Raw genomic sequence first — 14,556 nt, forward strand, 5'->3', positions numbered from 1 at the left:
ATCAAAATACATGATTGATAGTATATACCTTAATAGTACGACATGATTATAATATGATGATTAAATAATAACATAATTATTAAGTGATCGAGAAGCCCTTCTCAAGGTTGTTCTTTAATTTAGTGTTCTTTAGAAATATATGGTTAATATTAAAACTAAAAATCTATCTCAATTTATCTACTGTAAAATTCAAATCACTAAAAGAATGTCTACTAAATAATTTCATTATTGATTTTACTTTATGTTATAATCTCGAAATAAGAAAATCATTTTTTTCAATCAAACTACTCTTACAGATTTTTCAAAAACATAAAAACATCTAATTAGATTCTACAACAACAAACAATTCTTCCTTCTCTTTTCATAATTCAAAACATATTCGTGTAAAATTATTAGACTTTGTAAAATTTATCAAAAAAATTATACAACAAGATTGTATAGGATTGAATACTTTGAAGAAGAAGATTACTTTAGAACAAACACAAAATGTCTAAAAAAAAAAAAAAGAAAGAAAAAGAAAAAAGGAGAAGCCTTTTTAGGGATGTGACATAAATTGTTAGATCTATTAATTAATATGTATGCCTCTAACATTGAACATCAATTGAAAGACAATTACATACAATTATATGAATGCATAACAATTTATTAACAAGATACATTTATTTATACGTGCATAAACAATAAAAGAAAAAAAAGAATAAATAGTGATACAAGAATAACAAATATTTCTATGTTGTGTAAATAACTTTTTTTGTACCAATACCTAAAATAAAAAAAGTTAATTACTAAAATAGATCTAAATAGTAAAAAAGCAGTCTTACCTTTTATAACACGGAAACGTTGGTATCCACGAGAGAATTGAATTTAACTTCTGTCAATGAGAACACAGATGAAATTTGCGCTTTCACGTATGACACCTTCTGCTAACACTAAAACATCAGGTTTCTATAAGGAAATTGACATTCAACTTTTGTCAATGAAAACACAGACGGACTATGACGAACCCACATACAACACCTTTGATTACACAGAATTATCAGATCTATATGAAGAAATTGAGTATCAACTTTTGTTAATGAAAATATATAGATGGACTGCGGCGCCTCCATGACCTATTTATAGGGCCGACTCTAGGGTTAGAAACGAGGTATCTATTTTAGGTCCCAAAATTTGATGTGCCGCGTTTTAAAGCTATAAATAGAATTCTTATAGGTTTTCTTGTGGAAAATTATTATGTATGTCCCATTTCAATTTGTTAGCCTTATTTATTTTTAGTCTATTTTAAAACAAAAAGAAAGAACATTTTTTTGGCTAATTCTTTAATTATAACTTTCCATATTGAATGTTTAAAACCACATGATTAAGTGACATTTTAGCATATTATACATATTTTAAAATTAATACTACAAGATTCAAAATAATTTCTTTACTTTCTTAATGATCAATGATAATTCATATAATTAAATCTAAAGCTAGGAGAGAATACTTTGGAAATGTTTAAGTATATTTTGAAGAAAATAGTGATAGTTGAGATATATATATATCCTAAATGAAATAAAAGTGATATTTGAATGCAATTTACAATACCTGACTGACCATTTAAGAAACTAACTTCGATTAATAATACACAAAGTTAATATATAATTACTTTTCTAATACACTCTACCAAACGACTCAAAGAATATCAAAATGTTCATGTACTATTTTTAAGAGTCATCTATTGAAAATGCTCAAGTTAATTATTTTTAATGAAAAATTATTTTATTTTAATAATGTAATTCTAATGTTAAATAAGCTTAAACATGTTCATATGCTAGTCAATTTTGTAAAATTGGAATTAAAAAAGTGGTTATATTGTGTCATTTCTACCTAATTTTCTATGTGGATAAGCCCAATAAGCCAAGCCCAATTTGGACAAAAAGCCCAACAAGCCTTATAGCCTATATGGATTAGTTTCATTTCTATCACTCTCCAGTTTCCATATCCATTTTCCCTCCGAGCTCTGCGAAAATGGCGGTCTTATGCTGCGCCACCTCTGCTTATCCTACGCTTACTCTGAGAGTAACTTCTGCTAAAGCTGCAGTGCATTCGAGCTCTCGAGTTTCAGTTCCTCAGCTGCATCATTCCGATTCCCCGTTTGTTCCCGAGGTAGAACTGAATATCGAAATTCTCTGTTGATTTATCAGAACTAAAATAATTGAATTTAATGTTAAACAATTTTGATTTTGGTGAATAAATGAAACAGCTACATCAATTTCTGTGTAGGAATCTCGTTTTCTTACTTTTACTTACACCATTGTAACCACTGGTATGTAGTATTGCTTCATGCTTAATACATCAATAGACACTCAAACTTGGCCTTAACTGGCAATAAGGATTCTAAATTTGAGAGTCCGCATGTAGACACATCAACTTATGAGTTGAGCAAGCCAACTTACAAAATGATCATCTAGGCACCTCCAAAATTTATGTGTTATGTCAATATGGAGTGCCTACAATATGAGTTGGAGTGTGTAGTTACTAGTTGAGACCAAGTTGAGGTGTCTAGATAAGAACTCTCAAAGTTGGAGTTCTTACTTATAAGCTGAGGCGACATTTAAGTGTTTGTTTATGTATTATGCCTGATCTTTATGAATTTAAAAAGTATATCTTCCAGCAATTTATACACTAAATAACTTAGACTACTGGGGAACTATGACTAAATTTCGGTTTCAAGTGGACAGCAGGGCGGAGGCAGGGTACCACTTCATCAAAAAATTGCACTATATATAGGGTCCAACTTTTTCTTTTTTCCCGTTAATATATGTTAATATATATATGTATATAGTAGATGTTGAATCCCTTTGTTTCTTCACATGTTTACCTCTTTCTATTTTGAACTACCTAAATAAAAATTCTAGCTCCACCACTTGTGAACAGTGCCATAGTGGCAGATGTATCGGACTGTACCCTATTTATGTAGCACTTTTCACTTCATGAGATTCAAACTATGTAAATTTTATTTAGCATTTTAAAAATGTATTGCTATAGTTTTCGAATCTCTAAATTTCAATTTTAAAATAATGAGTTAATCTAATCAAATTTAGCTTTGAAGTTTAGTCAAACTGACTCTCGGGAAGCAAAAAGTTCCACATAAGTTGGGACGGAGAGAATATATGTTTATGCTTTGTTTTCACTTTACTACCACAAAATGTGGTGGATGCAGTGCCTCACCGCTCAGGCGCTCACTGTCTTAAAATCCTGGATTTCTGGCATTGATATTGTGGGCTTGGGATGAGTCTATTTATTGAGAAATGAATGCAACATGATTGCATTTTCTGGATCTACAATGTGTAGGTTAATAAGGCTGTTGATTCTTTGTCAAAAGAGTTCAGAGAAGTTGACAATTTAGTGGCACGCAATACTGCACGAGTTTTGAGAGCTTTCCAAAGGGTCAAGGTTGGGTCTCATGTAAGTTTTCATTCTCCAAAATTTGTTAAATTGTACCTTGTAGACATCATTTACATGTGACTTTACATCTTTGGAGCAAATGAATCTTCAAATATATCAATTTTCGTTGCAAGATTTCTTTATATTCTTCGGTTCCTGTGAACTATACCAACCTTGCAAATGATCATTTGGAGCTTTAGGCCTAGAATACTGATGGTTTAGAACCTTACTCAACCTTTACCTTAGGATATACTCTCTAGGGTCAGATGGAAATAAAAAGCTCATGAATTCGATTATTTTGACAATCTCAAAAAAAAAAAAAAGTCATGAGGGGCCTTCATGTTTTGCCAGTACCTTGACTATGATCTTTTTTCTTCTACTGCATGCCGTGAATGATATCTTATCACTGAAAAACTAGTCAAAAGGTTTTTTTTTTGGGTGAGTGCTCTGACTAGTATTTTATTATTTGTTGTTTATTAGAAACAGAAAAAGATAAGAACTACTATAGTTTATTACCATGACTGGAAGCAAGCTAAAAGTTTGTTCAACTACCATTGTCCAATAAACATTGTCGTATGTGATGTGGCGAGACTGAATGTCAACAAATAGAAAACACATGTTACCTTGATTTTACAATATACCTTCTGTTCTCTGAAGAAAGCATAATGCATGTACAAGTATTAGCACACAATTTTCTTTCTTTTAGGGGATGTGGGTGGAGGGAGTTGAGTCATGGCTAGATGGGATTCAAATCCGTCAACAATTTGTTTTGTTCTGTTCCTTAGGTTTATGAACAAATGAAACATAAGGACAGTCATTGACACTCTTCCATCCTAGTTAAAATATTACATCATCCCCCTTTAAGTGGAACAACATTAATGCATTATATTACATCGTATTTTTTACACTGTCCAACTTATTCAGAATTTGAGATCCTATTTCTAAGTGTTCTGTGGTACACAATATTTTTACCGAGCACGGGTAACCAGAATGGTCTCGTCGACGGGAATGACATTGACAAGGTCAAGTGTCATAGTGGCAACTAGTACGCACTCTATTTTGTTAGCACTAAGAAGTGTAAAATATGCTTGCATCAGCACTTTGGTGGTAGCACTGGCTATGGTCATGAAGAAGCTGGTGGGCGTGAAGCCTTGGACCAGGCTTTTGCAGAAATTGTTGGTGCTGAGTCTGCAATTGTTCGATCACAGGTTTGCAATTTTTTTCTTTTTTTGGGTAGCTTCATATTTCCGTGAAAGAGGATATATTTTCTTAATCTACTTTCGCACTTCACCTTCAGTTCTTCTCAGGTACTCATGCAATCACTTGTGCCTTATTCGCTTTCTTAAGACCAGGGGATGAGGTATAGTTATTCTATACTTGTTATTATCACAATACTCTGTTTCATGAATTATTATAGTCCATACCCATTTATGTTTCACGCATTTGCCATTTCCGAAAAATTATTATTTTTACTGAAAATGACTTGAATCAACTTGTCTCAGTTGTTAGCGATAGCTGGTGCACCTTATGATACTCTGGAGGAAGTAATTGGAAAAAGGGACTCTGGTGGATTGGGTTCCTTGAAAGATTTTGGAGTAGAATACCGGGAAGTCCCAGTAAGTTGCATCTGCATGTTAGATATTAAGTTCTTATGACTTAATTTTTCAGAATTTGAGAATAACAAACATTATCTGGACATATCGCAGCTTGCAGAGGATGGCGGGCTTGATTGGGATGCACTTAAAACCTCTATAAGACCTCACACTAAGTGTGCACTCATACAGAGATCATGTGGTTATTCCTGGCGTCGCAGTTTGAGTGTCACTGAGATAGGTCGGGCAATCGATATAATCAAGGTAAACCTTTTGAAACCACGTCCTTGATGATAACAGTTATTTCCAATAACAAACTCTCAAATATTTGGCTACTCAAAAGGGTGCCAAAGATTACAAGCTATTCGAAGTATACCCTTTATCAGGCATAAGATGCCATGTCTATATAACTGATGTCATCCTGGTCCTTGATGGTTTGTGTTTGTAACACTGGGATAAATACTTTTTGTTGTTTTCACTTGTGTTTGGATGTCTTAACACTGGCTATGAGAAAAGATACTTCTGCCTTCAAACTCTCTTCTTTGACGCAGATGCAGAACCCAGGCTGCATGGTCATGGTAGATAACTGCTATGGTGAATTTGTTGACGACATCGAACCTCCTATGGTGGTATGTAAAGTTATTTTTGTCATTAAAGTTCTGCATGTGGAAATATCAGATGTTGATTTTTGGATGAGCAGGGTGCTGACCTAATTGCTGGAAGTTTGATTAAAAATCCGGGTGGAACGATTGCACCATGTGGTGGATATGTTGCGGGAAGGAAAAAATGGGTAGAAGCAGCAGCTGCCCGTCTCTCGGCCCCAGGACTTGGAGTTGATTGCGGTTCTACCCCTGGTGATATAATGAGAACTTTATTTCAGGGTTTATTCCTCTCACCTCAAATGGTTGGTGAAGCAATAAAGGTATCTCTTTTCTGCTAAAGTTTTGATATGGTAATAATCTTTTGCTACTTCTGCCTCACCTGGTTATATGCATTCCTAACTCCTGTTGCAAGGGAAGCTTCCTGATAGCTGAAGTCATGGCGGCTAAAGGATATAAAGTGCAGCCACTTTGCCGGATCAAGCGTCATGACACAGTGCAGGTTTGTTTGTAACATCTTGCATTTGTCTAGGCATATACAAGTCCTTGTATTGCTAACTGTCGAAGAATGCCCATCTGTTTCAAAAATGGTCCTAAAGTGTACCACCCACCATTCAATCACACTTCCTCATTCAATGAGCATTGTTACTATCTTTGTGTTTCTTCTATGAATTATATCACTATATCAAGTATATAATGGTGCTTTCAGACGTGTGTGGGTATTTTAAAGCAGTCATTGCTGGATTTCACACTTACACGTGCAACTGGACACTTAAGTTTTGCTATTCTTGTCAGGCTGTACAACTTGGAAATCGTGAGAATCTACTTTCCTTTTGCGAGGCTGTTCAAAGAAGTTCTCCTGTCAGCTCTTTTATCAGGCCTGTTGCAGGTGTAACTGCTGGCTATGCATCTGAGGTATGACCAGTTCGTTGGGAATTAGTTTTGCTGTACTTGAAGGGAACTATTTCTTTTTTCTTGTTAGTATTGTGTTAACAGTGTGGTGGAAATAACATTATTGAAGATGGTTAATTGTTAAAGCTATGACATAGGAAACTCTATGTAACTATCATGCCTTAAAGCTCATGTAGAATTAGTTGCGATGGGAATCTAATATGAGCAAATATGTTTATAGCAGGAAACATTTCTTTAATGTCTTCTTCTATCTGCTTGGATTCGTTGGAATCATAGAAGATGAGGGAGTTGTGGACTTGTGGCATTGAATCAGAAGCAAGCTTACTTCTGTCCTGACTTTTCGAGCTTGGATAGTTGGTTTAATTTTTGAGTCTAGGTTGATGTCTGCAATTTTGTCTTGGTTTTCTACCTAATTACCAGCTTGTCCTTTTTCTTTTCCTTTGTATGCTCAGCATTTGGATTCTTTTAGTATAATTTATATATGAAGCACAACTTAATTACTTTTTTACTAGAGTGTATTATCTTGAGTAACTTACCTTCAGCCTATTTTTGGAATGTTATTCATGGATTAGGTAATTTTTGCTGATGGAACCTTCATTGATGGAAGTACTAGCGAGCTCTCATGTGATGGACCACTAAGAGAGCCTTTCTCTGTTTTCTGTCAGGTAATCTCTGCCATTTCTGCGACTATTAGTTAGTTTTCTATGGGAGTAATTATATATATGTTTGTTTATGTAACTGATCATGTGGGAAAGAGGTATATGTTTATTCGTTTTTTCAACGAATTTGAGGGAGATTCAATTTTCTCACTCGAATTTCCAATTGCAGGGTGGCACTCATTGGACGCAGTGGGGACTAGTTCTGGGGGAGGTTTTGAAATCTCTATGAAACTGGAAAAGATCATACATTGGTGAATATCCTTCACAAATCAATTTTTTCCACCAAGTTCCTCAGAATCTCATCAACGTAAATTGTGGCCAAAAGAGAGATTCTTCATCAACTGCACAAATTTTGTAGAGTAGTCTTTCTACCTTTTACAGGTAAGATAACAATTTTCCTCTGATTTGCACTACGAAAGCCTTGGGTCTTTCAAAGAACTGTGAATATGTCAAGTCTGCAAAGATCACTATGAGCTTTGGTATCCCTTGACTATGATTTTGACATGGCTTCAATGGATTTGACTTTTCTTTCTAAAACATTATTTGATTAAAAGATTTGTCATGTCTTATTTCTGTTTCATTCATCAGGCCATGCGAATGATATCGGATGCTCCACACTATATCATATACAAGAACACAAAGGAGGTGAAGACGATTGCTTGGACATGAGTACTAGAACAAGAAATCCAGTGGTAAGGATTTGTTTGTCTCGGTATTAATACTTCTGTCTATAGATATTGTTTCTCGGAAAAGGAAAGGAAAAAATTTGCATACAACTCAAAGGCATGTCCACGTTTTTTCAAGAAGACGAATATGAGAGGTTATAGATACATCCCCTCTTCCAATGTGCATCAGAGAATATGGTCAGATTACTTTGAAGATGCCTGATTGTTAAAAGACATGTCAGTCAAGTCAAATTCCTTCTTGTTAAAACATGCTTCATTTTCCTAGGTGCTCAACTACTTGAAATGATTATGAATTCATTGTTTATCATGCTTATTCTATTTGATTAATCTGTTCATCATGCTCAGCTCATTGTACTTGAAATATTTCACCTAACTCCCTGATTTTAATGATTTCTTCTGATCCAATTTTCTACGATTAGGTTAGTAGCATGAACCAAGCAAATGGACTTTTGAAAACAGATCCTCGTTTGATGCTGTCAAATTTAGTCCAGGCATCATAGTCTGGTTAATTGAACATTGATGTAAAATTTTCTGTCTCATCAATATGCTCAAAATAGTCACTAACTTAATAGACGAACTCATACTTTTTTACAGAATAATGCTCAATTCCGTTCACGTTTTGTTATTTTTTGTTGTAATTTATGCGCCACCTGCTTTGCTTCTGCATGACTACTAATATTTGCTTGTACACCCGATTTCATCGAGTATACATCGTCTTCCATCAGCACAAGTACTAAGTTACATTGTTCATCAAACTTAGGCAAATAGTTTCCTAGTGTTTTCTTTTGTCTCTGCTAGGAGATGAACTATATTCTTAGCTATGTCTTTTCTTGTATGGATTTATCATGAAAGTTTTTTATTTTTGTATTTATCACAGTCTTAATATTGTCGAACTAATTAATAATGCCTAGGGATACACTACTTTGTCCAAATCTTAGTCGTATGATTTGGTTTTGTTGACTCGATATTATCAAGACTGGCAGGTCAATTTTAGAATCGTCTCCAACGTTATTCTGGAACGTAAAAGTTATTGCTGAAACTGGAATTTTCATTAAGAGGGCTCATTATCTATTACATAAACTATATGAATTGATTTCCATATGTATACAACGTGATTTTTATGAATGGTGTGGATGAAATTTCTTCCACAATCTTTTGTTTTATAAGTGGTCTATAATATTAATTCTCCCCATACGTGTGATGTTAATAATTCAGTTGATTAAATTTTTGGTATGGTCTTTGTATTGAACGTGCATCCTCGTGCCATTATGGGCACTGACCAATAACATTGCTAGGCATGTAATGATACACCAGACATTAAAATTATATATTTTATTGATGTTAAATGTGTGGAAGAATTCTTCAATATTAGTTTATCATAAAAAAAACTGGAAAATTAATTTTATTGACACCAATTTCAAGTTCTTTGTTTCAAATTTGTTTATTCTATTTTCCTTTTGCATCCATTTAGAAATGAAATGTTTCTTTTTCTTCTTACCAGCTTTTCACATGATAATTTGAAGAGCACATAATTAAAGATATTTTTAAATTTCGTATTAAATTAAAATCAAGTAAATTGATTGAACGGATACAGAAAACCCTTTGCGTGTATCAGAAACTGGGGCCGGCCTCTGTGGGCCCTCCGAGTAAGTCGGATTGGCACGTGCATGAGCATGTGGTTTGGTGCCACGTGTAAAATGTTCTTCTAGATATTGGGTCCACTATTTCCAGGCTCAGCCAATAGAAACTTCAATCAGTTAGGTGGACCACAACTCTCAACTTCTAAAATCACACGTACAATTGTCCGTTTCTCACTTTGAAATTTATAATTATCTTTTAAATACGTTCAATTTTAGTTTAAATAGAATAAATATATAAAGTTCGCATTGAATATTTAGAGCAGTTTCACACATAACAAACATAAAAATTATATTCGTATGTTATAACTATGATTTGCATATTTGCTTTCCATAGCAATTTTTATGTTTGTTATGGAGCTTTTAATTTGTATAATCCGCTACGAGATCCAAATTTATACGAATTGTTCAGTTTTGTATAAATTAATATATACATTGTAATTTGTATAATAAGGTTTATTTGTATAATTACGATTATGAGTGTGTAGGACAAAAATATATTTACTTGTATTTGTATATACACTTTTCTCTCACTTCTTACAAACACAAACACAAATACATTTTATACATTTGTATATCGATAATGGCTAATTGTATATACAGTTATATAACAAAAAAATGTGATATTTGATGCTAACAAATAATAAAATAAATTATGTCTAACATTTAGCTTAAATTAATAATTTGCTATTTTATACAATTTTTCCTATTTAATTGGCTACTTTTACTATTTTGAAAGTCATATTTTCATGGGACTAATTTTCTCTGATCTATTCTAAAATCTATTAAAAAAGCTAGAAGCAAAAGTGTTAGCATTTAGCCTCCCAATAGAGAAAACATAGGCCTTCAAATAATTTTGTCAAAAATGAAGGCCTTAACAAAGCCGCGTAAGAGACGAGTGAATTACCTCTATGTCAAACGTTTTTTTCATTATAATAATCCTAGTGTTGGGAGCAATTTTCTATCTATATTTTCACTAAGTCGTATCGTAAAAATAGTCTCTCGTAAAAATATAATATAAAATTACATATCATATATGTATATAGCATATGAAAAAAATCATCTAGTATTTAAACCTCGATCCAAATATATCAACTGTCCTTTTAGCATATCATAGCATATCATATGGAGTAATAATATCGTAAACTGAACGTGGCAATTGTTTTTTTGAATATAAAGAGTAATTCATTTTCTCCATATTTAACTTGTACGATCTACAGGGTCAGTGATTTGGTTGGTGTACAATATTATTCACAAGAATCCCAACAATTTCTTCATTGCATTTGACGCCCATTTCTAGAGACTCTGTAAGTACTTGTCGTTCTCTTTCTTACCCTTTTTTCCTCTCTTCTTTAGCTCCTACACTCATTAGCTATACTTTTTATGTTGAAATCATTATGTATTTTGTTGGGATTAACCATAAGAAGTCACTTATGTAGATATTTTACTTGTTTAGATTACAATATTGTTGAAAGATCAAATTTTTACTTTTCTTGAAAATGTTGCATCTGTTTTTTAGTGCAGCAGCTGGATCCTTGATGTTTTTTTCTTGGGTGAATCTTGAAATAACCATGATTGTGTTGTAGCCTACCTAGTTTTAATATAGCTTGTTTGAGTTCAAATTGGCCTTGTGATTTGTAAAGGGTTTGTCTTTTTGATGATTTTAAGGTCATAAAAGTACAAGGTCAACAGCTGAGGAAACTAGAGTTGAGGCAGAGTGATTAGCTTAGTTTGTAATTTCATATTGTTCTTGGGCAAAAGACCCAAAAGTTACACACTGAGCCACTCACTGTTAGCTAAAATATCATCCATACTAGTGGGGTTACACCGGAAGGTAGGATGCATACATCCTACTCCGACATCACTTATGGGATTACACGGGGTATGCTGTTTTGTCGTTGTACTAGTGATAGATACTATGATACTTTGGATTCCTCATATTTCTCATTGTAGCAAGGACTAAGTATTGATGTCTATATGTACTCTTTTATTTTAACCTTTCCACTTACCTTAACTCTATCTTGAACTAAACAGATTTGTTCTATTACTGTTAGCATGTAAAAAAGAAATCTTTTATGGTAATTTATCATTGATTGGGTGCCAATTAAGAACTGCGAGCACTATAAAGTCATGTTTTACCAGATGGCTTAATTTAGATTGACTGGTTAACGGAGCTATATCCAATTATTGATCCAAAATGGGATGGATTGGGAACATTGAGTGCCTCTGAAGGGTTGGTTTAGGTCATGAGTGAGTCAATCTGCCCTTCTAGTTAGAACATCAAGTTGAAGACCGAAGACAAAGCTGGGGTTGTCCTCGCAAGTATAACCTTTCAGATAACGAATGATGATATAATTGGGTTAAAAAACTGTCTGTATGAGAAGTCAGTGTTACAGATTTGTCATTTGGGTTTCTCAATTGTTGCAAGTGGAAGTGGTGATATATCCTGATTTGTTGACATGAGTGAAGGTCGAGGAATAGAAATGAAATTTGGTGGAATGAATTAAATAATGGTGGATTGGTGGCTATCAAAATAAATCAGTAGATATGAATTTTGGGTAACAATGAAAGTTGTACTTCTGTATACAAATGAAATTCTTGTCTATTTTATTTCCCTACATTTCTCTTGAAATATAAAAGCTTAACTCGAAATGTGCAATTTAGTCCTGATAAGTCTTAACACCACTGTGCAGGTTTGATTTTGGTTTTCTTGTTGGCTAACAACAAATATGGAATTGGATCTGGATCGTGGGCAAGTCACACTGATAGTATCCAGTATATGTCTTATGCTGACTTTACATTTCAGCATACAGCTAGTGACAGAACATTTTACGTCATGGAAGAAGCCTAAAGAGCAAAAGGCCATAATTATTATCGTCCTCATGGCACCTTTGTACGCTATTGTCTCCTTCATTGGGTTGGTCGATTTCATGGGAAGCAAACCCTTTTTCACTTTCTTGGAATCTGTCAAAGAATGTTATGAAGCAATTGTAAGTATAGCCAAGTTAACATTTTCTGCGTGTATCAAGCGTCACTTGTTGAGTTGTGTTCTTGTCAGAATTCTTTGCTCACTTGTGTTCTATGTGATACAGGTGATGGCTAAGTTCCTGGGGTTGATGTACACTTACTTGAATATATCCATAAGCAAAAACATAGTCCCTGATGAAATTAAGGGAAGACAGATTCACCACTCATTCCCAATGACACTCTTCCAGGTACAACGTGTAATCTAAAGTTATGTGTACATATCACTCTTATATATCATCAACATTGCATGCTTATGAGAAAAAATTGCGATTATGCCAACAAGGATGAAAACTAAATTACATTGCGTTCAGCATGCTTTATAGAGTATATATACTGTTAAGCACAGAGTTGCACTATTTCAATCCTTTTGTACCGATGTATAGTCACACTCCTGCATTGAGTTGCTTACTAAGTTTACATGGACAAATTATCATTACTGTGTAGTATGTTTACAAACTCAGATGTTAGGCTTATAAGTACACCATTTCAGTGCTCTCTTTCTTTTCTCTTTGAGACCAAAAAGCATGATGCCTCATAGAAGCTTACATATACAGTTTTAGTGTTGTCATGGTACACGGTCACAAGCTAAGTAGCTAACTGTTGCGTCACTGCAGCCTCACACTGCTCATTTGAACCATCATACATTGAAGCTTCTCAAGAACTGGACATGGCAGTTTGTTGTGATTCGCCCTGTATGCTCTATTTTAATGATTGTTTTACAAATGTTTGGAGTGTACCCTAGTTGGGTTAGCTGGACCTTTACCATCATTTTAAACATATCCGTTTCACTGGCGTTGTACTCTCTTGTGGTTTTCTACCACGTGTTTGCGAAGGAGTTGGCGCCTCACAAGCCACTAGCCAAGTTCCTGTGTGTCAAAGGAATTGTCTTTTTCGTCTTCTGGCAGGTACGGCTCTCACCTTTTCCTTACAATCTTATCTTTTTCTTTCTTGTAATTTACACGTTGGATTTCAAATTTTGCTGCTATTTGCTTTGTGGGACCTGAATTATTGATTAGAATGTTCGCCATCAACAATGAACCGAGTGTGATTCCACAAGTGAGGTCTAGGGAGGGTGGTGCGTATGCAGCCTTACTTCCACCTTGTAAAGGTAGAGAGAAGGTTGTTTCCTAATGGTATAAAAATAACCATTAGCGCCAAATTTCTTTATGAAGTCTGCTAGCATGTTCTACAACAACAATGAAACTAAGTGTAATCCCACAGTAGGGTCTGGGAAGGTTGGCTTGTATGCAGCCTTACCCCTATCTTGTAAAAATAGATAGGTTGTTTTCAATAGACTCGCAACTCACCAGAATGTACTTTATCTCCAAATCTCCTAATGATATGAAAATGAAATATTAATATCTGCTTTTACAGTATAGTTTTGTTATGCTAAAAACGAAAACTTGTACCACTCTGCAGGGCATTCTGCTTAGTATTCTGGTATCACTAGGCATAATAAAATCTCACTATTTCTGGCTTGAGGTGGAGCGCCTTCAGGAAGGTATGCAGAATGAACTAGTGATCCTGGAGATGGTTTTCTTCGCTATCCTTATGCGTCATGCATACAGTGCAGCGCCATATCGCGCAGAAGCTGTTACAACTACTTCAGAAGATGCTACTTCTGGAGATAAAAAGAATGAGTGATTATGCAACATGTATTGTTGTAAAAAAATTATCTCAGACATCACTCACTTCCTCATATTGCTTGTATGTTATACTGGATTTGCTTGTTGATGTTATAATAGATTCCTACTACAGATCAACTAGAACATTTTGTGAGTGTCAATTAGCACTGAATCCCTTTCATTCTGAGGCAATGAATACTTCATTTGAAATAAAACAGAGAAGCATATGAGTAGTTGGTTCTTTTTCTTTTCTTTTCTTTTCATTTTTTGTCTTAGAATATAATTATATTTTCGACAAGTTGGCTATTTAGATTAATTCTTTTTTTTTTTATCTCTTCTCAAAGATTTGTCTTCAACAAGATTTTGAGTTTTGTGATAAATTATCGCGTT

At 34.1% G+C, this 14,556-nt stretch overlaps 2 protein-coding genes across 3 annotated transcripts; both read left to right on the plus strand.

The window, feature by feature from the left end:
* The first annotated feature begins 1,978 nt into the window (after window positions 1–1,978).
* On the plus strand, window positions 1,979–8,267 carry LOC107023963 (uncharacterized protein YnbB-like). Its single transcript, XM_015224815.1, has 13 exons — window positions 1,979–2,148; window positions 3,337–3,450; window positions 4,527–4,637; window positions 4,727–4,789; window positions 4,932–5,045; window positions 5,136–5,285; window positions 5,573–5,650; window positions 5,722–5,943; window positions 6,036–6,122; window positions 6,416–6,535; window positions 7,105–7,197; window positions 7,361–7,572; window positions 7,780–8,267. The coding sequence occupies exons 1-12, from the start codon at window positions 2,011–2,013 to the stop codon at window positions 7,418–7,420; spliced, it is 1,350 nt and encodes a 449-aa protein (XP_015080301.1). The 5' UTR covers window positions 1,979–2,010; the 3' UTR covers window positions 7,421–7,572; window positions 7,780–8,267.
* Window positions 8,268–10,481: 2,214 nt separating this feature from the next.
* Window positions 10,482–14,415, plus strand: LOC107026566 (transmembrane protein 184C-like). 2 transcript variants are annotated; one of them, XM_015227580.2, is made up of 5 exons: window positions 10,482–10,821; window positions 12,208–12,504; window positions 12,607–12,729; window positions 13,156–13,446; window positions 13,961–14,415. In XM_015227580.2, the coding sequence occupies exons 2-5, from the start codon at window positions 12,244–12,246 to the stop codon at window positions 14,183–14,185; spliced, it is 900 nt and encodes a 299-aa protein (XP_015083066.1). In that variant the 5' UTR covers window positions 10,482–10,821; window positions 12,208–12,243; the 3' UTR covers window positions 14,186–14,415. The 2 variants fall into 2 exon arrangements, with proteins under 2 accessions (XP_015083066.1, XP_027774427.1); XM_027918626.1 differs by having other exon boundaries at window positions 10,813–11,396; window positions 13,961–14,409.
* The last annotated feature ends 141 nt before the right edge of the window (window positions 14,416–14,556 follow it).

The sequence above is a fragment of the Solanum pennellii genome, chromosome 7, assembly GCF_001406875.1.
Source record: "Solanum pennellii chromosome 7, SPENNV200".
NCBI lineage: Eukaryota > Viridiplantae > Streptophyta > Magnoliopsida > Solanales > Solanaceae > Solanum > Solanum pennellii.

Excerpts from the sequence above, each read along its gene's own strand:
- LOC107026566 (XM_015227580.2), top strand. The coding sequence starts at position 12,244 with ATGGAATTGGATCTGGATCGTGGGCAAGTCACACTGATAGTATCCAGT. Across the intron at positions 12,505-12,606 it reads AAGAATGTTATGAAGCAATT|GTGATGGCTAAGTTCCTGGG; the intron begins GTAAGTATAGCC and ends TATGTGATACAG. Across the intron at positions 13,447-13,960 it reads TCTTTTTCGTCTTCTGGCAG|GGCATTCTGCTTAGTATTCT; the intron begins GTACGGCTCTCA and ends ACCACTCTGCAG.
- LOC107023963 (XM_015224815.1), top strand. The coding sequence starts at position 2,011 with ATGGCGGTCTTATGCTGCGCCACCTCTGCTTATCCTACGCTTACTCTG. Across the intron at positions 4,638-4,726 it reads CTGCAATTGTTCGATCACAG|TTCTTCTCAGGTACTCATGC; the intron begins GTTTGCAATTTT and ends CTTCACCTTCAG. Across the intron at positions 4,790-4,931 it reads TCTTAAGACCAGGGGATGAG|TTGTTAGCGATAGCTGGTGC; the intron begins GTATAGTTATTC and ends AACTTGTCTCAG.